General features: G+C 42.6%; 1 protein-coding gene across 3 annotated transcripts in view; it reads right to left on the bottom strand.

The window, feature by feature from the left end:
• The window catches only part of dlc1 (DLC1 Rho GTPase activating protein), a 178613-nt gene that overhangs the window by 43173 nt on the left and 108940 nt on the right, over positions 1-26500 (bottom strand). Inside the window, exon 1 of one of the 3 annotated variants that reach the window (XM_017720804.2) lies at positions 3341-3480. The exons of the other annotated variants lie outside the window; for them this stretch is intronic. Coding sequence (XP_017576293.1) covers positions 3341-3353 — 13 coding nt within the window. The 5' untranslated portion in view covers positions 3354-3480. Of the gene's footprint in view, positions 1-3340; positions 3481-26500 lie in introns of those variants that run through there. 3 annotated transcript variants of the gene reach the window in all.

Consider the following 26500-nt stretch of genomic DNA (forward strand, 5'->3'; position numbering starts at 1 on the left):
TAGGGGGGTGTGGGTGAGTGTGTCTGTGTGCGTGTGTGAGTGTGTGTGTGTGGGGGGGGGGTGTGGGTGTGTGAGTGTGTGTGTGTGGGGGGGGGTGGGGGGGTGTGAGTGTGTGTGTGTCTGTGTGAGTGTATGTGAGTGTGTGTGTGGGGGGGGGGGTGAGTGTGTCTGTGTGCGTGAGTGTGTGTGTGAGTGTGTGGGGGTGTGTGAGTGTGTGTGTCTGTGTGAGTGTATGTGAGTGTGTGAGTGTGTGTGTGTGTGTGTGTGTGAGTGTGTGTGTGTGTGTGGGGGGGGGGGGTGTGAGTGTGTGTGTCTGTGTGTGAGTGTGTGTGTGTGTGGGGGGGGGGTGTGAGTGTATGTGTCTGTGTGTGAGTGTGTGTGTGTGTGTGGGGGTGTGTGTGTGTGTGTGTGGGGGGGTGTGTGAGTGTGTGTGTCTGTGTGAGTGTGTGTGTGAGTGTGTGAGTGTGTGTGTGTGTGAGTGTGTGTGTGTGTGGGGGGGGGGGTGTGAGTGTGTGTGTCTGTGTGTGAGTGTGTGTGTGTGTGGGGGGGGGTGTGAGTGTGTGTGTGTGTGTGGGGGTGTGTGTGTGTGTGGGGGGGGGGTGGGGGGGGTGTGAGTGTATGTGTCTGTGTGAGTGTGTGTGAGTGTGTGTGTGTGGGGGGGGGGTGGGGGGTGTGTGAGTGTGTGTGTCTGTGTGAGTGTGTGTGTGAGTGTGTGTGTGGGGGGGGGGGTGTTAAAGGGCTCATATCCTTCACTTCTCCATCTCTGTCATTTGTGCAGCTTTACATACACAAAACCTTCTGGTTCTGCCTTCGAGACTGAAACACTGCATACAGCCTCAGGGTGAGTGGGCGGGGCCAAACCGTTGTAGAATAGAAAGGCAGATGTAAATATATTGACTTTAATTTTCACATCACAAAAATATCATATTCAGCAGCTTAGATTCAGCATACAGACCGTACAGAACAGTAGATCACACACATTTAATGATATGAACCTTAAACAGACAAGAACAGTCACTACATGGGCTCTCTGTCACACCTGAACACAGACCTATCAGACGACGAGAGAGAGAGAGAGAGAGAGAGAGAGACAGAGAGAGAGAGAGAGACAGAGAGAAAGACAGAGAGAGAGAGAGAGACAGAGAGAGAGACAGAGAGAAAGACAGAGAGAGAGACAGAGAGAGAGAGAGAGACAGAGAGAGAGAGACACACACAGAGAGAGAGAGAGAGAGAGACAGAGAGAGAGACAGAGAGAAAGACAGAGAGAGAGACAGAGAGAAAGACAGAGAGAGAGAGAGAGACAGAGAGAGAGAGAGAGAGACAGAGAGAGAGACAGAGAGAGAGACAGAGGGAGAGAGAGAGAGACAGAGAGAGAGAGAGACACAGAGAGAGAGAGAGACAGAGAAAGAGAAAAAGACAGAGAGAGAGAAAGGCAGAGAGAGAGAGAGACAGAGAGAGAGAGAGAGACAGATAGAGAGAGACAGGGAGAGAAATGTCCTGCAGTGTTTTCTCTCAGCAGGTCAGTGGGGTCTCTCTAAAAGTGGCTCTGCTTTAAAGGCCCCAAAATCAGAGAGTTCTTTCAGAAATTGGTTGTGCAGAACCTGCTTTGACTTCTGAAAGCAATTTTTGATGCTGGTGGTCCCTGTCTGTCAGTTTTGTCTTTCGGCCGTAATTCTGAAGAGCATTTCCTGTAGACCGCTGCTGGTCGACCCGTTTGACCCGTACGACCCACGCGCTCCAACACACCTGCAAATTCAGCGGCTGCCTTCACACTGCGGCCTTTGGCTCGGCCCAATGCCACCACTGAATGAGACATTCACTGCACGGTACCACCTTTTCTCAATCTATGAATCCCGGCACACCTGCACGTATTTATAGCCCGGTCATTCTCATGCAACACCATCTGCAGGCCCCTGAAGTTACTATCACATTAAACACGCCAGGTGACATTTATATATATACATACCTGCTGCCAGAACAAAATCCCGTATCTCCATTTTTGTCGTTTTCAGTTCTTGATATAATTTTTTCACACTGTCATTTTTTCACAAATTTCATGAAGAATGAACCAAAAGAAACGGCCCAGAATTACTTGGAAAAACGTCGGGTTCCACTCACTTACAGAAGCAACGTTTTTCCTTCTTCTGTAAAGTTACCATTTTGGAGATACAAGGTTTTTCTTCCAACAGCAGTGAAGTCTGCAACAAAAAAATAATCCATCCAGCCTGCATTCCTAACATTCCCTGGAAATGCCATTCCAGTGTTTAAGATCTAAGACAGTGATCTTCCACCACCATCTGAGCCGTAAGAGATCCTAGGAGCTTGTAGTAAGCCTGTCTCAGCTGGGAGAAGCGGGCTGGGTGGGCTATACACGGTGATAACAGCCCATTCTGCTAAAACACAAGTTCAGCAAAGGGCACAAAGATCCACCAAAGCTCGACAGAGCAGATCAGCGTGAAACGCCAGAGTCATGACTTTAAAAACTTCAAATGCCACGAACAAAACCTCGTAGTCAGGATGAAACTCGGAGGGGGAACCCCACCCAATTTTTCAGAACGTCTGTAATCGAACGGGCAAGATGTAACCATTTGTTCTGGAGTCAGAAACACTCACAGTGGTGATGAATGGAACCAGACGTCAGAAGACAATAAGCTCCCTCACTGAGGGTCTTACATGACCTGAAATTCAGAGGTACGCGCAATCTGAGCCAGAAGAGTCCCCAAAGAAAAGTCCCAGATTCTCCACTATCAACACTACATATAGACACTCAGAGGACTCGTCTGGGTTCTCTGGTGTGGGTTCTCTGGTGCTTCTGGATGGTAATTAAAATGACTGTATCTGTGCTGTAGTCATGGTGACCCCTGGTTCCCATCACCACCACTGGAAAGACATCGGAGTGTCCATAATCAGCCATTTCACACCAAGCCACCCTCAAACACTGACCTCCTCCTTTCTGTGGTGTGGAGCTTGTGTTGACTCCACGGCTTCGTTCAGGCGCGCGTTTAAGTTTCACAGCGTTACAGAAATTGAGGAAAACCGGTGGACGTCCCCTTTCAGCAGGAAGCCCAGATGTTCCTGATAAGGGACGCGAGTGATAAGCTGCTACACCGAGCACGTGAAGCTGCAGTCGGCTTTTTATTCGAACTTCCCGGTCCACCTTAACAGGCGCAGCAGCACTTACCATTTAAGGTGGAACGGAGAGTTCGAAAAGGAGCCGAACTTAGACGCGCGTGCACACACTCAGGTACCAGCGGAACACACACACACACACACACACACACACACGCTCCTCCAGGTAGAGTCCCTGTCCGCGCGCGCTCTCGCTCGTGTGTGTACTCACGCGTGAGGATCATCTCTGTCCTTCACGCTGTCCGTCTCGCGCGCGCTGCTGCTTCGTGAGTAAATCCCTCCATAACCGTCCGCTCGGCTCCGCTCCGCGCGCGCACTGCGTGCGGGACTCGCGGGACGCGGGGAATGAATGATCGAGCGCAGCGGAGCGGAGGGAGAGGGGGCGGGCCCGGCCGGACGCCCCGCCCCCGAGCCGGGCTCACAGATGGAGGGCTGGGATTGGTTCGCTGAGTCAAACGCACAGCGCAGCCTCGGGGAGGAGAGACGGCGAATAAAGGCATCAGCGCTGCTAATGCGGTTCATTAATAAAGAGTAAACAATACATTTATCTTATTAAAGATAAATAATCACAATGCCAACACTACTCCTATTACTACTGTATTACAACGCTATTACTACTCTATTACACTACTCCTATTACTACTGTATTACAACACTATTACTACTATATTACACTACTCCTATTACTACTGTATTACAACGCTATTACTACTATATTACACTACTCCTATTACTACTGTATTACAACGCTATTACTACTCTATTACAGTACTCCTATTACTACTGTATTACAACGCTATTGCTACTATATTACACTACTCCTATTACAACTGTATTACAACGCTATTAATACTCTATTACACTACTCCTATTACTACTGTATTACAACGCTATTAATACTCTATTACACTACTCCTATTACTACTGTATTACAACGCTATTAATACTCTATTACACTACTCCTATTACTACTGTATTACAACGCTATTACTACTATATTACACTACTCCTAATACTACTGTATTACAACGCTATTACTACTATATTACACTACTCCTATTACTACTGTATTACAACGCTATTACTACTATATTACACTACTCCTATTACAACTGTATTACAACGCTATTACTACTATATTACACTACTCCTATTACTACTGTATTACAACGCTATTACTACTCTATTACACTACTCCTATTACTACTGTATTACAACGCTATTACTACTATATTACACTACTCCTATTACTACTGTATTACAACGCTATTGCTACTATATTACACTACTCCTATTACTACTGTATTACAACGCTATTACTACTCTATTACACTACTCCTATTACTACTGTATTACAATGCTATTACTACTATATTACACTACTCCTATTTCTACTGTATTACAACGCTATTACTACTTTATTACACTACTCCTATTACTACTGTATTACAACGCTATTACTAGCACTACTTTACACTATTTCTACTACTATAGTACACTGTTACTATTACTACTACTGTTAATACTATATTACACTATTAGTATTGCTACCATTACTACTACTATATCGCACTATTGCTACTACTAATATTACTACTGTATTACACTATTACTACTTTTTCTACTGCTATATTACACTATTACTACTACTATATTACACTATTACTATTACTACTACTCCTACTATATTACACTAATACTATTACTACAACTACTACTACATTACACTATTACTATTACTACTTCTACTACTACTGTATTACACAATTAATCTTGCTACTATTATATTACACTATTACTACTACAACTACTATTAATACCATTATTACTATTTTATTTATTTATTTTTAAATCAGAATTTTATCAACATATTAATTTATTAGAACTTAATTCTAGATTTTTTTTTTTTGCTTTCTGAATTCATTCTATATATTTATCTGAAACTAAATGGTACATTATTATTATTATTATTGTTATTATTATTATTATTATTATTATTATTGACAAAAAAGATTCCCTTTGTTTTTCAAAACTAGCATAAATTGTATTATAACTACATATTCCATTATAACTGTATTCATTTTAAATGTTGTTGTACGTTTTTAATAGTCTACCATTCTGTTCCGTACATCACATTTATTATGATTTGAATTTGGTGAAATATTCTTATTGTGTATAAAGTGTCATTTTACAGAAATTAAAACATCTTTGACATTTTTTGGAATATTTTTTATAATATTCTGATGTCAAAAAAGGAGAAAATGTTTGAGGTGCATATTTAAACCGGACTGTACGGAACGTAAATCGACCTTAAACATAATTTTGCTACTGAGAAGCTAAAGGTGTCATCGCATGAATACATTTAAATGGTTCAGCAAAAGCAACAACTTCTATCTTGTACAATAGACCTGATCGAAACTCTGATTCTATGAGCGCCAACGTTGTCACAGTATCTCCACCACAGCTGCATGATGAGGGTCAGTTCTCACGACATGGATTCCATTGCAAAGTCATTCTAATTTCATCCCCATTTATCATCCGGCTTTGCCTCAAATGGCTGATTGGTTCTACAGCGATGCGCAATGAAGCTCCACTCGCTTTTCCTTCAGCATAGCAGAAAGTGCCGATTCGGTAAAAAGCTAACCCCCCCCCCCCCCCCCCCCCCCCACAGAGGACAGAAAGGTGTTTCATGGAAAGACTCAACAAAACATTTGAACCCAGTTAGAACCCAACACTGTGTTAAACAGTCGATGTTTCATTGACCAGTTGTGCGTAAAGTGTCCAGCAATAGCTGAGCGGCTCGTAAGCAGTGTTAGTTCAGGATGTTTGTGTTTATGTTTGTGCCAGCATCGTCTGTGGTCTATCTAATCTAGATCTGAATCTGGATCTGCTCAGTTGGACAGTGTGTGAAAAACCAGACCAGTAAAAGTTCTCCTGGGTTCTCGTTTGGTTCCTGAGATTAAGGTTAGGTCGAGGGTCAGGCTTTGTAAACTCTTATTACATACAAATATTGGCATAAAATGACATATTAATGTTACACACTTCAAACAATTGTTCTTCAAGGGGTTTTCAGTAAAGAAAATGCTTCTATCTAGACCCATGAACAGTCAAAGAACCCTTTGCTTAAATGCTTAAATGCTTTGCATCTTGAAATGGTTCTTCAGATTGATGGAGCGTGTGCTGTAGACTACCCTATACAGAATCTTTTTGAAAAGGGTTCTATATAGCACCGAAAAGTGTTCTTCTGTTGTCAAAGACTTCATATCGTTAAAATCGAGGAACCTTTGTGGTGCTATATAGAACCATTTTCATAGAGATTGTAAATGGAGCAGCACATTGTCCATTAATTGGGGAACCCTTTCAAGACTCAAAAAAGTATTCATGCTTCTATCTATATAGAACCATTTTCTTTACTAAAGAACCCTTGAAGAACCTTCCTTTTTGAGATGTCACTCTAGCTCTTCTGGAAGTTCTAGATACTCTGTGTGCATGTTTAAGTGGAAACCTCGTCAAAAGGTTTTCAGGTAGTTGTTAGGGATGGAAAACACTGGTGGCAGGTCTAAACTCCTAAAAAATGGTCCCTCAAAGGTTCTTCAGTAAAGGGAATGTTTCTGTTTAGAACCTTGAGTTCTGCATAGAACCACATCACACTTAAATGTTCCTTTGCATGGTGAAATGGTTCTTCAGATTGATGGAGAATGTATTGTGTATGGTTCTATAAAGCACCAAAAAGGGCACTTCTATTGTTACAATGTCAAGCTTGTAACAGAAGAACTGTATAGGTTCTACATAGATCTATATACAACAAATCAAGTGGTGAAATGGTTAAATGGTTCTTCAATCTGATTGCGTTGTATATAGTTCTATAAAGAACCGTTTAAGAAAAATATTTATATTCTATATAACACCAGGAAGAGTTCTTCTACTGTTACCAGCTTGACGTTGTAACGATAGAAGAACTCTTTTTGTTGTTGTGTAGAACCATACACAGCACATTCTCCCTCCATCTAAAGAACCATTTCACCATGCCACAAATCATGTAAGCATCATTTAGGAGCTCAGGGTTCTATAAAGAACCGTTCTTTTCACCGGAGAACCCTTAAAGAACCATCTTCTGGATTTTCAGACACAGTGTTCCAAGCTAAGCTAAGTCATTGTGGGCTATTAAACACGCCTTCATAATAAGAGTCTCTGTCAGAATAACTGCTGTAGAACCCAGAAGAAGCCCGTCTTCACCCTGCCACAGTACGGTAATGTAACAGTGCAGGCTTTTACTCTACACTGGTCAGATGTTCATGTGAGTCGTTGTTAGCTCGGTGCTAAAACACTACACGAGTCCCATAGGGGAGCTAGCAGATACTAGCACTGCCACAGGGCTGTATGTCCACACCTCTTTACGTCTCGTCATGGAGGACTGTCAGAACGACGATGCTCAATATTCACTTCAGCGTGTCCCTCTTCACCTTTATTACAGCATCCGTTCTTTTCAGGAGCCTCACTTTCAGTTTCTGAAAGACATCTGCTCAATCATCAGATCAATATCTATAGATATATATGGCAGGTGTTTTTTTGGTATGTTTACACACACACACACACACACACACACACACACACACACACACACACACATACATATATATAATTCAGCGTATTGATATAAGGTGTGTCACAGAGCTCAGTGCCATCAGCTGCCACTATTTTCCATTCCTAGCAACTACCTGGAATCTGGTAAGACTGTCATATTCACAGTCAGAGATTAATCTAGAACTCCCAGAAGATCTAGATCGCAAAGTTGGCTCCATTGCAAATTGTGATTGGTTGATTTTGATTCCTCTAACTATGTTGGTGGTTAATCCAATGGGAGAGCTCGCTTGGCTGTACAGCCCTAGATACCGCGGAGAGGAAAATCCTGATTGGATGATTTTCCATTGGGCATTTCAAGACTTTAGCCAGATGATAGGAAATCGAGTTACTGCAATATGTGCAGAGTCTAAATCCTCTGTTCACGGAATATGGGCTAAAAATGACTGCCAGATGTTTAGTTCTCAGAAATCTCTGAAGGCCTAGAAGAACCTGAGGGTTCTCCAACGAAAAATATGAGCTATGTTATTGGCTAGCCAACTTTCTGATATGTGCGTCAAGTTCCTTGAATTGCACAGGAATTTTGTCACAAGTTGCGTGAAGGTTTCACGCAACTCATTGCCCTCAAAACCCCAACGTGAACATCTCCACGCTCTCCTTTTCATCTTTGGCCATGGCTTTCAGGTCGCGCTGGTTTTGATGCACGGCACGCTCTACCCAGGACAAATGACGGAAAACTCTTTGAAGTGAATTCCTTTAAAAGGAGGCCCGAATGACGAGGGGTCAGGAACGACGACCTGGTTCCTCTAGAGCTCTGCAGAGGAATCCTGAGCAGACAGCTGTATGTAGGCCAACCATAAGGCAGCAGGAAGACGTTGAGTGGAATCTAAACCACCTGATCGCACTTGAAATGCTGGCAAAGCGATGTTTAGACAACATGGGGGAATTCATGCCTGGCCTGGCGCGTGGGGTCCAGGCACTCGTGCGCACCTAACGCACTGAAGGGAATGTAAGCAGCAGAAAAAAGATGGGGTTTAATCTCAGTTAAAGAGACGTATTAGCACTTAGGTTTATCCACATGTCTCCAGAGAAAACGTCAGAACGGAATTCGAGGCATTTGCTTCGCTTGGTGAGAGCGAGGCGGGCGCACGCATGTATACACGCATTCCCGCATCGCCACGGACCGTGTGGACGACGAGGCCTCCAGACCACAGCTCATATTCTTTCACTTAGTCACGCATGAAGATAGAAGATTACAGACAGTCTGCTCTACATACAGAGAGAGGGAGAGAGAGAGGGAGAGAGAGAGAGAGCACAGAAGAGAGGGGGAGATAGGGAGTCAAAGACAAAGAGAGAAAAAGTGAGTGAAAGGAGAACAAAGAAAAAGGAAAAGAAAGACAGGGGGTGAGAGCGGGGAGAGCCAAGGGACAGGGTAGACGGAAGGAATAAAAAGAAAGGAACAGGATGAAAGAGAAGAGAAGAGAAAGAGAAAAAAGAAAGAACTGTAGAAAAAGGAGGAGAAAGAGCCAGGCAGAGAGAGAAAGGCAGAAAGAGATGAAGAGAAAAAGAATGAGAAAGAAAAGAAAAGAACAGAAAAGAGAGAATAAGAGATAAACTGGGGAGAGAAAGGTGGAATGGGAGAAAGAGAGAAGTGACAGCGATAAAGGCAAGAAAGAGAGACATCAGTGGAAAGTGAGAGAGGAGACAATGAGAGAGAGCGTTGAAGACAAGAAGGTGGAAAGAGGGGAAATAGAAAGGAGAGAGAAAGGGAACAAAGAGAAAGTGGGAAAAGGTGGGGAGAGAGTGCAGAAGGCGGGGAGACAGAGGGTGAGGTAGTGAGGCAAAGAGAGAGACAAAAAGAGAGAGAAAGAGAGAGAGAGAGAGAGAGAGAGAGAGATACCCACGCCCCCTCTCTCTCTCTCTCTTACTTTCCCTCGCTCTCTCTCTCTCTCTGTCTCTCTCTCTCTTTCTATCTGTCTCTCTCCTTTCATTCTCTTTCTCTCTCTCCCTCCCTCTCTCTCTCTCTGTCTCTCTCTCTTCCTCTCTCTCTCTCTCTCTCTCTCTCTCTCTCTCTCTCTCTCCCTCTCTTTCTCTCTCTCCCTCCCTCTCTCTCTCTCTCTCTCCCTCCCTCTCTCTCTCTCTCTCTCTCTCTCTCTCTCTCTGTCTCTCTCTCTTTCTGTCTGTCTCTCTCCTTTCATTCTCTTTCTCTCTCTCTCTTCCTCTCTCTCTCTCTCTCTCTCTCTCTCTCTCTCTCTCTCTCTCTGGTTATGATTCATGGGGATGTCATCACTTTTCCACAGTGTAACTGTCTGACTGGCTGCTGCTCTGATGTTGCTCTGCTGCTTTAGCTCTGCGCACACGGCTCCTTTAACCCTTTCTTTCCTCCTTATTTTCCCACTTTCAGGGAACGATTTGGTGAAAAATCACAGTTACACACAATTCCCTTTCATCCCAACAGTGCGCGATCAGCCAACACACGTTTGCCGTCTGAAGTTTGGTTGTTTAGCTTCGCAGTTTGAACGCTTTCTTAGGTGTTCTCTGCTAGAAAAACCAGCATAGGCCAGCACAGCCGGTCACCAGGGAAAAAACACGGCTGCGGTCGGAACACAACCTCGTCCGTTTTGGTCAGTTTTTCAGTGTTTGACATCATTTGAAAATGCTTGTTGTTCTTTACATTGTTTGTAAATTTCATGACAAATGGACAAAAGAAAACCCTTAAATGACCCCAAAAATTCTGGTTCCATTGACTTCCATTAAAAGTAAAGCAGGTTTTTTCCCTCTCCTGTAAAGCTCTCATTCTGGAGATACGAGGTTTCGCTCCAACAACAGCGATGTGTTGCTTTTTGCATGCTGAAATGCTGGTCAGCCAACCGGACTATGCTGGGTAACCGGGGAAACCAGCACCAGCCCACCATAAACCAGCATAAACCAGCTTAGACCAGCATAGAATGTCTGCTGGTCTGTGCTGCTGTTTATATTTCAGCAGGCTCAGCCTTGCAGCACCAGTGCTAGAACTAGAGCGAGTAGTTGGCGAGTACATTTGGGATAAAGTGGGAAAGCAGTGTGCACTTGATTTTTGTCCTGTTCCTGAAGATCGGAATGAGGGACTGGTAGGTCAGAGAGTTTGCTGTGAGAATGGTGCCATATTCTGCTCCGAAACAGGGAACCAAACTGTGATAAATGAGGCCTTAGCTTAGCTTAACGACTTCCAGTGGAAGTTTAGCCTCGTTGGTTGCCTTTTTTTTTGATAAATAGACTCATTGAATACAGTCTAACAGCGCAGGAGTCTAGTCAGGAAACTGCTGGCATACTTTTGGAACGGCCAGTAAGAAAACAAACAAACGGCTGCGCATTTAATGAGGAATATTTCAGAGCTGCAGGGTGATCCGTGGAAAATTCCAGCCCTGCTAGCTCGCTCTCGAAGAGGGATAATTAGAGCCTTGGTCTAGTCTGTCATGACGCCCTTCGGCTCTGAGGTCTCTTTGGACTCCATCTCCCAGAACCCCCTGGGGGATCGCATGACTCCTGCCTCGTTCTCGCGCTCCAATCAGCGCTCTTGCTCTCCAGAGTGCTGATCGTGTCCACCTGCAGCTCGCTGATTAAGTTTGGGATGAAGCCCGGGCTTGTGGGCCTGGTTCTTTGCGAGGGGTTGCGTCTGTCTGTGTTGTGGTTCTGGTTCTGGTTCTGGTTCTGACCTTTTGCCCTGATTTTGACCTTTTTGCCTGACCCTTTTCGGGACTGCTTGCCTGTTTGTTTGGGCTTCTGTGTTTTTCGGCCTTTTTGGATCTGACCTAAGCCTGTTTATTGACGTTGATTTGATCTTGGATTGTGTTTTCATCAGTAAAGCCTCTCATTCGACCTTTGCCTGCGAGCGGGTAAATTACATGCCAATGTTCCATTCAACTTAAATATATAAATCCGATGTAAAACAGTGCTATTATAACATATCGCTGCTGTTGGAACTAAACCTTGCATCTACGGCGAGAAGCAGACAGACGGATGAGAAATAGGAAGCAGCATTCTCTTTAGCATTCCTACAGCTGACACCGTGATGGAGTGCTGCGGCTACGCGAGGGTTGGGTGGAGGTGAGGCGAGCGCTCGTCGGGTTCCAGACGTGTGCCAAGCTCTTCACTCCATTCATGAATCTTTCAGAGAGCCTCTTCGCTCGCGGGCATGCACGGTCATTACACCACGCCTTGCTTCCACACAGTCATCCTGCTACAAACTAAACCCTGCGGTTCCGCAGCAAAGGAATACCGAGGAGAGCAGCCGTGGAAGCTACTTGTTTAGCTTGCTAGCACATGCTAATGGTTCTACTGCAGTCTGTTTAACCACTGCCTTGTTAGAACATGCTCAAGGTTCTAGCACAGTCTGGGTAACCACTGAGTTGTTAGTACATGCTCAAGGTTCTAGCACAGTCTGGGTAACCACTGAGTTGTTAATACATGGTAATAGTTCTAGCACAGTCTAATTAACCAATGACTTGATAGTACATGTTAATGGTTCTAGCATAGTCTGGTTAACCAATGACTTCTTAGTACATGCTAATGGCTCTAGAACAGTCTGGTTGACCACTGCCTTGTTAATACATGCTAATGGTTCTAGCACAGTCTAAATAACCAATGACTTGGAGGTACATGTTAATGGTTCTAGCACAGTCTGGTTAACCATTGACCTGGTAAAACATGCTAAAGGATCTAGCACAGTCTGTTTGACCACTGTCTTGTCAGTACATGCCAATGGTTCTAGCACAGTCTTGTTAACCACTGAGTTGCTAATACATGCTAATGGTTCTAGCACATGCTGGTTGACAACTGTCTTGTTAGTATAGGGTCATGTTCTAGCACTGTCTGTCTAGCATAGTGTGACTGTCTCATTAGTACATTCTAAAGGTCCTAGCACAGGTTTGCTGACCACAGCCTTGTTAGCACAAGCCAATGGTTGTCACACTCTGGCCAACTGCTGACTTCTTAGCATATGGTAATATAGCTAATGGAAGAGCTCCTGCACTTCAGTGTGGATCCCTGAATAACGGTGAACAGCAGATGTGCTCGACCGAAAATATGCACTTAACAGACTTTTAGAGTTTCTGTAAAAGAAGACAGGATCAACACAAAAACAACCTGCGCTGGAGTCTAACTGCCTTAGTTAATCACCAAAGCACATGATCAGGTTCGGCCACTGACCATCACAAAGACCATGACTAATCAACGTTATTCCGCCCAAGCAAAGATATTCCCAGGAAGGCCTGAAGAGAGGTGAAAAACTAGGTTAGGGGAACGTGAGAAAGGAAAGCCAGGCTCTAACTGTCTAATAAGGTTTGAGTTTATTGGTTCTTGTCTTGGAGCAAAAGTGCAGTAGAACTGTTTATTTATTCAGGTGGAGTCGTTCCGACGGAACTGTATTTGGAGAGACAGGGACTAAATGAAAAGTCAACCTTGATGATTTGGTAGCCGTGTGGTCATACTTTCATATGTGTTTGTGTTTTTGGCTCAAATTAGTCCCACTTCCTCTCTTCTCCTCAGTCCAAAGCTGCTCAAAAGAAAAACAATTGCTGTAAAATTACAGCTAGTACTTTACTTCATTTACAATATTCATATTATAGGCACTTGAAAATACACATTCCTAAATAACTTTTGGTACAGAAAGCTTTATTTTAAGGATATTTATATCTACACTCACCGGCCACTTTATTAGGTACAGTGCTAGTGAAAGGTTGGACCCCTTTTGCCTTCAGAACTTTCTTAATTCTTCATGCCACACTTTCAACAAGGTGTTGGAAATGTTCCTCAGAGATTTTGGTTGGTTATTTGAGTTCCTGTTGCCTTTCTATCATCTGGAACCAGTCTGCCCATTCTCCTCTGACCTCTCACATCAACAAGGCATTTTCGTCCACACAACTGACCGCTCACTGGATATTTCCTCTTTTTCGGACCGTTCTCTGTAAACCCTAGAGATGGTTGTGTGTGAAAATCCCAGTAGATCAGCAGTTTCTGAAATACTCAGACCAGCCCGTCTGGCACCAACAACCACGCCACGTTCAGAGTTCAGAATCCCCTTTCTTCCCCGTTCTGATGCTCGGTCTGCACTTCAGCAAGTTGTCTTGACCACCTCTGAATGCACTTAGATGCAGCCATGTGATTGGCTGATTAGCTATTTGTGTTAACAAGCAATTGAACATAATACAGTGGCCGGGGAGTGTATAGTATGGTTCTTTTGGTCCACATCAAAGCAGAAAATGATACATTGCAACATTATGCCATTAGCAGATGCTCTTATCCAGAGTGACTTACAATTTAATCATGTTAAACTGTGACATTTGGAGTGTTGCCCAAGGTTTTTATCGGTATATGCCTGCCTGAGCAAGGAAATGAACCCGTCTTTGGCACCTGGAAGGCAGTAGTGTTAACCACTATGCTATATAGCTGTGGCATGCTCAACACTAACATGTTTCTAAACATGTAACAAAAGTCATAGGCTACGTTTACACAGCAGGCAAAAGTGGCCTAAATCCGATTTTCTCACTAAATCTGATTTTTAAAAACTTGATCTGTATGTGACATCAGTCTGAACAGATCAGCTCCTAAACTGACCATCATGCACAAAAGACCAGAGCTTCATGTTGCTTCACTTGGTTCATCCAGAGGTAAACAATCACAACTGCCAACGAATGCCGGTTGCTTCCAGAGGTTTCAGTTTCATCTTCACCAGCATCACAGGAGCCATCAAGAAGCCTCGCTGACTGACAGCTGGGCTCATCAACCAGAACGTCTTTGAGCTCGCCATAAAAAGGACACGATTCGTGACCATGGTCATTTCTTTGGTTTGCGTCCTCAGATTCTTTGAACTTTGCTTTCAGACTTTAAACTGATCTTTTGCGCTGCAGCCTCGTTCTCCTACAGCCGCGTTCAGCCATTTCTTGTGAAATCTCTTCAAACATTGAGAGTTTTGGAAACGTCTCTTCTAATTTGGTACAGAAATATCACCCCGGATGTTTACGAGGTCTCAGCAGTGAAAAAATATGACAAATGTTGAGTTGCATTGACTTAGAAGCTGCATGAATTCTGATCTGGCTGTTCAGACCGAGTTGCATTGCTATGTTTCAGATATGTATTGGATTTCAGTACCACGTATGAAAGGGTTTCAAATTGGAATTGAAAATATCAGATTCAATGCATTTTTTGGCTGTTCACCCTGCCACACAGACAACACATCTGTGTCACACATGAAGAAAAAATCTGATTTTGGCCACTTTTACCCACTACAGTACATAAACGCAGCCATATAGGTTAGAAATCAATGATTGGGCAGATTTTATGATATACACTTGGAGACAGTAATCATGCTGAACTCTGGCTAAAGCATATTTATTTACATCTCATCTGAATTGTGATATTCTAAAGCAGTAAGTCATGGGAGACCACGTATCACCATGGTTTACCACACTGCAGTGCAGGGTAGGGATGCACAATAAGGTCAGAATCATACCAGAATTGGTAGATATGTGTTGACAGATATTCAGATTTATCCAATATTCAAATCTGACATTGAATGCCATATTTAATGAACTCTGGAAGACCAGAATGTTTGGGTGACCCTGGGCTATATACTATGTTTCTCTGTCAAGCTAATCCAGGTAGATCTAGTCTGAGCTTCTTCATTTTATAGATATTTATGTATCAACATTGACAACAATGCACAAGAAAAACATTGGATATTATCATCGGCCCACAGTTGGTACATCCTAGTGAAATCGCTGTAATGCATGGCCTTCAGTAGCTTATTGCTTTAAAAAAAAAAAACTGCTAAAATTGATCCTCACCTGTCCTACCAAACCTACCATTTGGGATCCATGCTGTACTACCATGTTGAAATCTGCCTGCAAGGCCAATTGTTGTAATACCATGTAGTCATCCAGGATTTAGTCTCAATTTCTACTTTTTATTCATGTTTATGTGTCAACATTGCCAAATATGCGCAACAGAAAATACTGGATGTTGCCATTGGCCCTCAATTCCCATATTAGAACATCTTAGTAAAATCACGGTAATTAGCTTATTGCATTTTTTAAAAAACTGCAAATATTTATGCTCACCTGTCCCACCAGACCTACCATGTGTGAACATGCCATAAAATATATTATAGTTCCAAGAGAATCTGTTATAAATCTGTATTTCCAAATACAGTTCATTGCTACATCTGCTACATTTAAGGAATACAGTGCATTAATGCAGAATTTCACTGTAGATTGACATTGTTCTTCTCTTTAGAATTGGAGATGGGCATTTGAATGGGATTGTGACCCAAATGGAGTGAACATTTTAGTCGTCTACTCAAATTGCAGAGTGGCTTCAGAACAGATGGGTTGAGGGCCTTGCAGGCATATGGCTTGCTCCTTTTTACTGAAGGCTCAAAGGATTAAAGAGGGGGATAGCGCCTAACCTTTCGGATGCTCAACCCTATAGTGAACTCTGACCTGAAGAGGATCAAAAAACAAACCAGGTGGGCATGGAAGACATGGTTGGAAAATCATATGCTCTTAAAAGCAAGCGTTCCTCAGAGGTTCGTGGCAGTTCTAAGGCATTATGTGGAGGTTCTGATGATTTTCACACAGAGCCACCAAATGCAATGTCAGATATTTCAGTTTTTAGTGTGTCCACTCTTTATCTTCAGTCCAGCTTCCATTCCTTTCAGGAGACTCAGTTTCAATATCTCAAAGAAATCTACAGCCACACCTCCAAAACTTGTTGGTTTCACTTTGTGCTGCTCATGATCCAGGTAATCTCAAAAACATTCAGTGGACTCTGGGGTGGTCAGTGCATTGTTCTGAGAACACCAAACAGCTTCTTTTCTTGAGATTATCTGGCTGAGACAGTCTTGGTGGTCTACCAGCTCTTAATTGTTAGGAATTTCTTTTTATTTTCCATTTTTTTAAATATGTTTTTGAACCAATTTCAAATTGTGGGTTATTTTATATCAAATCTCCTCCTCCTGAAAAATGAATAACTTATAATTAAGGGCTGTTTTGGCTGAAAATGAAATATATGATGAGTTTTCCCTCACGTTTGTGCAATAACATGTAATAATAATGTTACGACTGCGTTATTATCATGTTATTAATACTACCCAACCATAATATGCAAAAGTTCATACTTATTAGCAAATAATACCCTTTCACTTTGTCTTTTTATCACATTTGGAAGTCCCGGCTCAATCCAGTCAATAAATGCATGAAATGTAAATGCGATTAATTGCATTACTGACCATGTTATTACATAACCACATTGAGCAAGTACAGCAAAACAGTGACAACACCGTGTATAAGGGTTCTTTGGCTTCCAACACTTTTGATCACATTCATAATAAGTGAAAAAGAAAGGGCACATGGATGCGATTCAGGGAAATGTCGGCACAGGGACGATAAGCACCAGGAAAACTCAAGCACTCAAGCAAACAAGGCTTTTTTTCTGTTTGGCGCATGTCAGCATGTGTTGAAGCACCTGATAATCACATTTTTTTTCCCTCTGTCTCCGGGCCCTTCTCAGCCCATTCGTTCCTTTTGTGTCGAGGTTAATTTACTGTGCCTGCGCAGGAGCTGACGAATGGCACGAAGGCCGGGGGAGTGAGGGGGCCGTAAAACACCTCCTGTGTTGCCCACGGAATTAGTTCTTGACCTAGTTCACTTTCAAACAAAGAACCGAGAAAGAGGAGAAGCAGGCGCGGGCCAACACGTGCCTGGCTTAAGTGCACGTCTGTGCGTCGGGACAGGTCGGGATAAAATGTTGTTAGTGATAGAGCGAGGTCCAGAGTAGCTCGGGGGCACCAGACATGAATGCAGCTCATTGACCAGGGACGGAAGCTTGCTGGGTCTCCAAAAAGAAAGCCCTGTGTGTGTGTGTTGGGGAAAGTACAGGAGTGGCCATTCAGGATGGTATTTTAAGATCTTGAAGCACCAGACAGGAACTGCTGCAATTGATACAATCAGGCCTTTGGTACTCAAAATAAAAGTTCCTGAATGTTCTTGGCTTGGATGTATAGTTCTAGGACACCATTGAAACGTTCAAGGTATTTGGAGGTTCTTTAAACTTTAACAATGTCCCGCACACTGAAGGTCAAAATACTCGTCTGAAGAGCTCATGTTGGAAAAGAAAGCGCTGCTGGACAAATTCATTTGTTAAAGCAGAATGCAAAACTAATCTTGTATAGCTGAGTGATTAAATATTTTACATTATTTTTTATTTTAATTATTCCTGGTGGCTGTTACTTTTGGTATACAGTAATTAACCAGCTATCCTACCACATTTTGTTCGGCATTTTGAGTGAGGATAGGCCAGTTCTGGTCAGATTTAGAGAAAACATCATGGGGTTTGGATCAGGTCGGATTCAGACTAAATTATGTCAAGCTCAGATCAGGTTTGGGCTTAAACTTATTGCTGTGGGTTGAGGCAGGTTTTTGTGTCTGATCCACTCAGACCAGTACAACACACATTAACACATCACCACGTTGTCAGTGTTACTGCAGTTCTGAGAATGATCCACCACCCAAATAGTACCTGCTCTGTGAGGGTCCATGGGGGTCCTGACCACTGAAGAACAGGGTAACAGAGTATCAGAGAAACAGATGGACTACAGTCTGTAACTGTAGAACTACAGAGTGCAGCTATACAGTAAGTGGAGCTGATAAGATGGACCATGAGTGTAGAAACAAGGATCATAATGTTATGCCTGATCGTTTTAGGTTTACTGTTTGCTGGTAAACTTTGAAGTTACGACTGGGATGTTCTTGATTTCAGCAATTCCTGACTCTGTCTTTAATGATGAATACCATGGTGTAACATTGCTTGTTCACTGACCTAAACTAAGCTGAGAACATTACCTGAACAAGCAGGAAGAGGAGGACTGTATCAGTCAAAAGTCAGTAGTAGTCAAACATTCAGACCTATTTGATTGAATGTACACATTGCCACAGGTGTATAAAGCCGAGCCCCTAGGCCTGCAGACTGCTTCTACAGACATTAGTGAAAGAATGGGTCGCTCTCAGGAGCTCAGTGAAGTCCAGCGTGGTACCGTGATCAGATGCCACCTGTGCAGCAAGTCCAGTCGTGAAATTTCCTCACTACTAAATATTCCACAGTCAACTGTCAGTGGGATTATAACAAAGTGGAAGCGATTGGGAACGACAGCAGCTCAGCCATGAAGTGGTCGGCCACGTAAAATGACAGAGAGGGGTCAGTGGATGCTGAGGGGCATAGTGCGCAGAGGTCACCGACTTTCTGCAGAGTCAATCACTACAGACCTCCAAACTTCATGTGGCCTTCAGATCAACTCAAGAACAGCGTAGAGAGCTTCATGGAATGGGTTTCCATGGTCGAGCAGCTGCATCGATGCCTTACATCACCAAGCGCAATGCAAAGCGTGGAATGCAGTGGTGTAAAGCGCCGCCACTGGACTCTAGAGCAGTGGAGACGTGTTCTCTGGAGTGGCAAATCACGCTTCTCCGTCTGGCAATCCAATGGATGAGTCTGGGTTTGGCGGTTGCCAGGAGACAGTACTTGTCTGACTGCATTGTGCCAAGTGTAAAGTTTGGTGGAGGGGGGATCATGGTGTGGGGTTGTTTTTCAGGAGTTGGGCTCGGCCCCTTAGTTCCAGTGAAAGGAACTCTTAATGCTTCAGCACCAAGAGATTTTGGACAATTTCCTGCTCCCAACTTTGTGGGAACAGTTTGGGGACGGCCCCTTCCTGTTCCAACATTACAGCGCACCAGTGCACAAAGCAGGTCCATAAAGACGTAGATGAGCCAGTTTGGTGTGGAAGAACTTGACTGGGCTGCACAGAGTCCTGACCTCAACCCCATAGAACACCTTTGTGATGAATTAGAGCGGAAACTGTGAGTCAGGCCTTCTCGTCCAACATCAGTGTCTGACCTCACAAATGTGCTTCTGGAAGAACGGTCAGAAATTCCCATAAACACTCCTAACCCTTGTGGAAAGCCTTCCCAGAAAAGGTGAAGCTGTTATAGCTGCAAAGGGTGGGCCGACATCATACTAAACCCTATGGATAAAGAATGGGATGTCAATCAAGTTCATGTGTGTGTGAAGCCAGACGAGCGAATATTTTTGGAAATATGATGTATGTATCTTCATCTGAAAGACATCATGATGTAAAGGTTTGTGCTTACATTCTTAAAGGTGGGTTCTGTGATAATTCTAAAAATCAAATCAAAGCTCCTCATGAGTCTTCAGAAAATGCCATGGGCGTAAAACTTGCAACAAGGTAAACGGGAGGCTACGGATGTTCTGAGACAACATGTACCTGCCTTGTTCCCTCACACATGGTATGTGTCTAAAATCAACTTGTTTTTCTCACTTCTAGAGGGAAACCACTGGAATTAGATATGATATCAGGACCTTTGACAGCAGATTTGTCCACAACGACAACACCCATAGATGTTGACGAGATCCTGTCAGTTACATAACCAAGTCCTCCTGATAGCTATGACCTTCAGTGCTATGCAGTACATGTTTGTCTTTTTTAGCCTAAGCTGCACTCAAAGCCTTCTGGTTAGGAATCTATGGAATCCTATTGACAGAGAAACACAAAGACGTTTAGGTGCAGGAGGATCGGATTAGAGAAGAATGGCACCAACAAGTGCAGGTGTCTCACTCTAGATATTCCTTCTGAGAACTCTGGGACCTCCACTTTAAATCATTCCTATCTTTCTCTTTCTCTCTTTAGGGTTCTGCTATATATTAGGAATGGTGTCTGAGGTCAACCCTGGCAAAAACAGGTCACAGAATGCCTTCAGCACATGGTTCTTGAGGCAGTTTCTCTCAAATAGCTTATCAACAAAAGACTTGCCACTACTGAAAGATGAGCTGAGAACAGACAATGTGTTCTTGGTAGATTTGAAAAGCATATATAAAGGAAATTTACTGTACATGCCTAGGAATAAAACTGCCAATGCCCATTTTCCACAGATCCTGAGGTACAGTACTTTTTTTCACTGCTGGAAACCAGCATTGGCTGAGCTGTGCTGAAACCATGAATGGTATTCTCATTAGATAGCGACTAGCTGTTATCAGCTGCCCCTCCGCCAACCCCGTCCACAGTCCTGAGAATGGATGACATATTTTCACAACATTACACACTGTACTAAAACCTTCTGGACCATCTGAGGATGACTAATGCACATTTTTTCCAAAAATTCTATGACATTCCAAGCAGATGGTAACACTGCTGCTATTCACATTGGAGATCAGGGTTTGATTCTTGGCCCAGACGACCATGCTATATCAATAGAAGTCCTTGGGCAAGACTCCAAATGATTCCTTCGTCTACTTCTACAAAATGATTTAAACTATAACATGATTTGGATAAAAGCACCCACCAAATGTTTTAAATGTAAACAGCCTCTAGGGGTTTTTAATTAGGTCTGATTGTTTGGGTGGTTCGATTCCCTGATTGGGTAACCACACTAAATGAGTCCTTGAGCAAGAATCCAACCTCTGTAATATGATTACACTGTAAGATAGTTGGGATATGAGCCTAATGAATCAATGTAAACATTAAAGATGATGAAATATCGAGACTGGTAACTTGACAAAAAGAAAAAGAAGAAGTCTATTTTAATTATTCTTTCCTGTAATATATTTTAACAGTATATTACTATGTAAGAGACATATTATTGTTCGTAAAGTGAAATATATTGACATATACAAAAATAAAAGTGAAATATATTGAATAAAAACATTGTAACCATGTATTTGTGTATAGATTATCCATCCATCCATCCATCCATCCATCCATCCATCCATCCATCCATCCATTTTCTAAGCCGCTTCTCTGTCAGGGTCGCGGGGGGGTGCTGGAGCCTATCCCAGCAGTCATCGGGCAGAAGGCTGTATAGATTATAATATTGAAATTAACGCTTTTGAGCGTCTTAACCAAAATTCTCCTGCTTTCTAAGAAAATCAAGAAAATGGTCTGAATTCCTGATTCTGGAATGGTTAAACCATTCCAACTTCATTCCAACCTCAATGAAGAACCAAACACAAGTGTCTCCAAAGTCCACAGGACATGCTTGGAAGGCTTTTCCAGCCATCAATGTGCGGCCATGTGACCACGAGCTGGGAGAACATTATTGAGGCATTTGGCCCACCACATATATGGTTCTGGCATGATGGACAGTGATGAAGGAAGTTCAGCAGGGATCCCCACATGGATCACTTAGCATGTCTAGCCTAGAATAATTGGCATCTTTACCAACTCTGAACAGAAATATTGTGAAGTATATTAATATTACAGGAATGTAAAGTAATACATTATGGGTCAGCCTCTCAGCTGGTCAACTGACAACCCTTCTGCCTTCTTTATTAACTGCCAGTAGGCATTGTGTATTAGTTATAAAGCCAGATCATGTGACCAGCAGGGAGCCAATATGGAAATGGCACTTTAAAGTCCAATGGACAAATAAATAATTATCTCAGAATGAGGCCTGAGAAGTTTGAGAATAGCAGAAATGTTGAGTTGGGTGAGTTTTCTGGAACATAATGACAGCTCATGTGACCAGCCATGTGACCAGCCATGTGACCAGGAGGAAAATCTGGAGGTTTTACTCAGGGCAGTGGTTCCCAAACAGGCCCCCAGGAACTCCCAGATGGTCCACATTTTTTCAATCCCAATTCCCAACATACAGGGGTAGAACAAAAATGTGGACCATCTGGGTGGCCCTGATGGCCAGTTTGAGAACCACTAACTTGAGGTACCTCAGTTATTTCCTGGATAGAAGAATGAAGACTGACCACAGACTAAGCTCTAAACTCTTAAAAATAAAGATGTCAAACAAGGATTGTTGGAGAAAAAAACACTGAAGAATGAGAAAAGAACCCATTTCGTTTCCCTAAAGAAGCTTTCCGTGAGTGTCCTCATAGCCAGAATGCTAAAATATTAGCTAAATATGCCAGGATTCTACAGTAGAACTCTACTTGAACTGGCTCTGGATGTTTCTTTGGCATTGTGGGTGTGGAGCAGGAGACAGGCCAAGTTTTAATCCCATCCAGCTGCAGCACCATGGCCTCCAGCTGGAGCTTTCCCGTGACTCACAGTCACTGGCTGCCTTACCGCTGAGAAACAGCCATCGCAAAGCATGACTAGACGAGAGGGAGAGAGAGAGAGAGGGAGAGAGAGAGAGAGAGAGAGAGAGAGAGAGAGAGAGAGAGAGAGAGAGAGAAATGCAGAATGAGAGAAATCACTAACACTCTCAGATGGCTCTAACGCAGATGATGTAGATCGCTTTTTGGCAGGAATGTAAAGTTTGCACTAAAACTCTGTGACTGAACAGCTGAATGAATCTGGATGGAGAAATTTGGAGAATTAGAGCACAGTAACAAATGAGATTTGACCAGGCGTCCAAATCTCTGACCGCATTTAGACTATAACTATTTACAAGTCGATTCCGTGCATTGACACCCAATCATAATTCTTTAGGATATGATTCCATGCATCATACCATCTCAAATTTCATAGCAATTTGATTAGGATTCTTTATGAAACAATAATGTGCATAATAAAGTCTCAAATTTCAACTCAGTCAATTGCTATGTCCTTATTTTTAATGATTATTTTTCAGGGAAACACTTTTACGAATCATAATATATTAAATTTCAGTATGATTCAGTAACGACTCTTTAAAAACGATTCAATGCATCAAAAATCTCCAATTCCACAAAGATTTAATGACAGTTCTTTAACTGAATCATTTTACAATGATTCAGTTACAATAATTTATTCAAAGTTTTCTTGTATCATAAAATCTTAAGTTTACCATTGATTCAATTTTGGTTCTTTAGGAAATGAATCCATGTATCATAAAATCTCAAATTCCAAAATGATTCAATTGTCATTCAAGAAATGATTCACCATAGCACGAAATCTTAAATTTCTTGATTCTTTTAAAATTGATTTCGTGCATCAAATTGTCAATTTTTTCCTGTGATTCTTTGCAAACTCTTACAGGCATCATAATATCTGAAATTTGAAATAAGTACTATTTTTTAGAAATTGATCAGAAAATCTCACGTTTCACAATGATTCAATTATGACTTTTTAGGAAAAGATTCAACACATCATGGAATCTCAAATTTCCCAACAATTCAATGACGATTCTTTAGGAAATAGTTCAATGCATGATAAAATCTCAAACTTTGCACAAATGCGATTCGTACTCATTTTGAAAGTTTTGCTCCGAATTAGAATTTTTTTAAAAGTAGCCTGAAATTTTAATTCGGGCTAAAACATGAGCACAAAGATCTCTTTGAATGCTATCATGTCAACTTATAATCGATCCTAACATTCTGATGTTGATGCAACTGAATTCCATCTTCAGACCGATGTGTCTGAATCATTGATACATTTTTCTACCTCCAGCTTCTAGAAATCAAACGAAAGCACTTCTTAAGAAAAATCGAATGAAAATAAAAATGCAGCAGCGGTTGTGACAGTGTTGCTGTCATTCATCCTCTCATCAACGATGCCAACAGAAAGCAAAATCAAGTCTTCCTTCTCCTGATACTGTAACTCCATTCACTCAAAAGAACGTCACATGACTCTCACGATGCCGCGGCACAATCGCTTCGTTGTTGTTTTGGACAGTATGTGGGTCTGTTTTTTCTCTTTCCCTGGATAACAACTGAACCGTTGTTGACCTTGATCTTCGAGCTCCATCAAACAGGACCATTGTTTCTGGAGCCTTGAGGATACCAGGCTGTTCGAGGAACCCAAAAAATTCAGAGAAAAAGTGTGGTGCTGCGAGAAAAGAACCACGAACCAGACACCAGGTCAGGCCACGCTTGAAGCTGGCAAAAACAAGCGACTGATGAATAAACAACCATGAAAATGAACAAGTCAATAGTGGAGAGAGATCTTTAGTTTGGTCAAAATTCGGCTAGAACAGGGGTTGGCGACATGTGGCTCTCCAGTTGCGAATTTTTTACTGCCCTGTTGCAGCTCCACAGCAGAATGAAGTGTTTAGGTCAAAATAAAATAATATTCCTTGGTAGGAAAAATAAAGCTCTGCTGGTCATTCAACACAGTTTTAACTATTAATGGTAATTAATAAACACTGGAGTTAATGTAGAACTGCTAATTCAGCCTTTAACCCTACCTGAAGATCAGTACAGACTGCTGATCACATAGCAACACAGACAACAATCTAATTCTAGTTCTAGTACTAATCTACTAGCTTACCTAGTAGCTAACGAAAAGTCAAAGAAAAAGATTTAAGACAAGCATTCATAATTTAGAGATGAGTGGACTTTATAATCACTCCAGATGGTTTCCTGATACGTTTAATCTGCATCAAGAAACTATCAAACTGGAAAAGTCACAAAGTCTCGCTCTGAATTTCTCATTCACTAGCTTCTTGTTTGAATTGTCCCGTTCCACCTTAAATGACATTCTGGCACCTCAGGCACCGTTTAAGGTGGAACTTGATAATTAGAACAAGATGCTGGTGAATGAGAAGCAACTTCAGCCACATAAATCATTGAACTTTGAGAGACATTTTACGAGAACCTGTTCTAATTTTGTAAAAGTTTCCTGCTGGAGATGCGAGAAAAGTAGTTATAGCTGAGCTGAAGCTTAAAGCAGAGCAAAGTAAGTCTGTGTTTTTGTTTATATTATGTTTTTAGCCTACACTAAGATATTAATATGTACTGAGACATGTTTACAGCCAAGATGGTTAAATGGACACAAATGTTGTGGCTCTCAAGGTGGTTTGATTTTTGTTGAAAGAGCAAAATGGCTCTTCTTAACGCTTGGGTTGCAACCCCTGGGCAAGCAGGACGAACGCCACTTGACTCCGAAGGCAAAAGAAACCTGGAAGCACAACTCAGGCTCAGTTTTCATCGGCCATTGACGAGGCCCATTCCCAACTGAGCGGCTAACCAGCAAAGTACATCCAGACTCCAGTCGAAAGGACGCCATGAAACTGACCTCACCATGGTATCTTCTGATTAATTCAACGTTTTCTTCCACACTATGTCTTTCTGATCTTCACATTTGATTGGCTGACCAACCGCTTCATGGAGAAACAGCATTCCTTGTTCATTTTATCAGAACTACTTTGCAGTTCTAGAGTTACAGACTGTAGTCCATCGGTTTCTCGACATACTTTGTTGCCTTGTTCGTCAGTGGTCAGGACCTCCACAGGACCACCATAGAGCAGCTACTATTTGGGTGGTGGATCATTCTCAGCACTGCAGTGACACTGAGCATTTGTGTGTTGTGCTGGTACGAGTGGATCAGCACAACATTGTCTCTGACAGTTCCCCACTGATAGAAATCACTGGTAACAACAAAAAGATCGGAACAAACTTTCAACTTATGCCATGTTTGTGTTTGAAAGTCAGATACTGGGGGAGGTGGAGGAAAAGGGCCAGGAGGACGAGGAGGACCCTTTGCCTTCAAGTCCCACGCATGTTTTCTACACTCTGGCTGCCAATGACCCTCCCTGCCACAGTAATGACAGTTCCCTAGTTTTCTATCAGGGGCTGGCCTGTCCGGCCTGCGGTTAGATCTAACCTGACCTGAACCTGGATTTCCCTGATATTGCAACAGAACTGTGTTAGGGGCCATATCAAACAACCTATCTGATTCCATCATACGAAGCTTCCTCCCTACATCCTGTATTCTCAAGTTACTCCGATCAGTTAGCTGCATTTTCAGCATCTGCTGACAATCAGCACGACAGTTACTCATGAACGTATTAATGAGCAAAACATTTGGGTCTTT

The sequence above is a fragment of the Pygocentrus nattereri genome, chromosome 22, assembly GCF_015220715.1.
Source record: "Pygocentrus nattereri isolate fPygNat1 chromosome 22, fPygNat1.pri, whole genome shotgun sequence".
Taxonomy (NCBI): domain Eukaryota; kingdom Metazoa; phylum Chordata; class Actinopteri; order Characiformes; family Serrasalmidae; genus Pygocentrus; species Pygocentrus nattereri.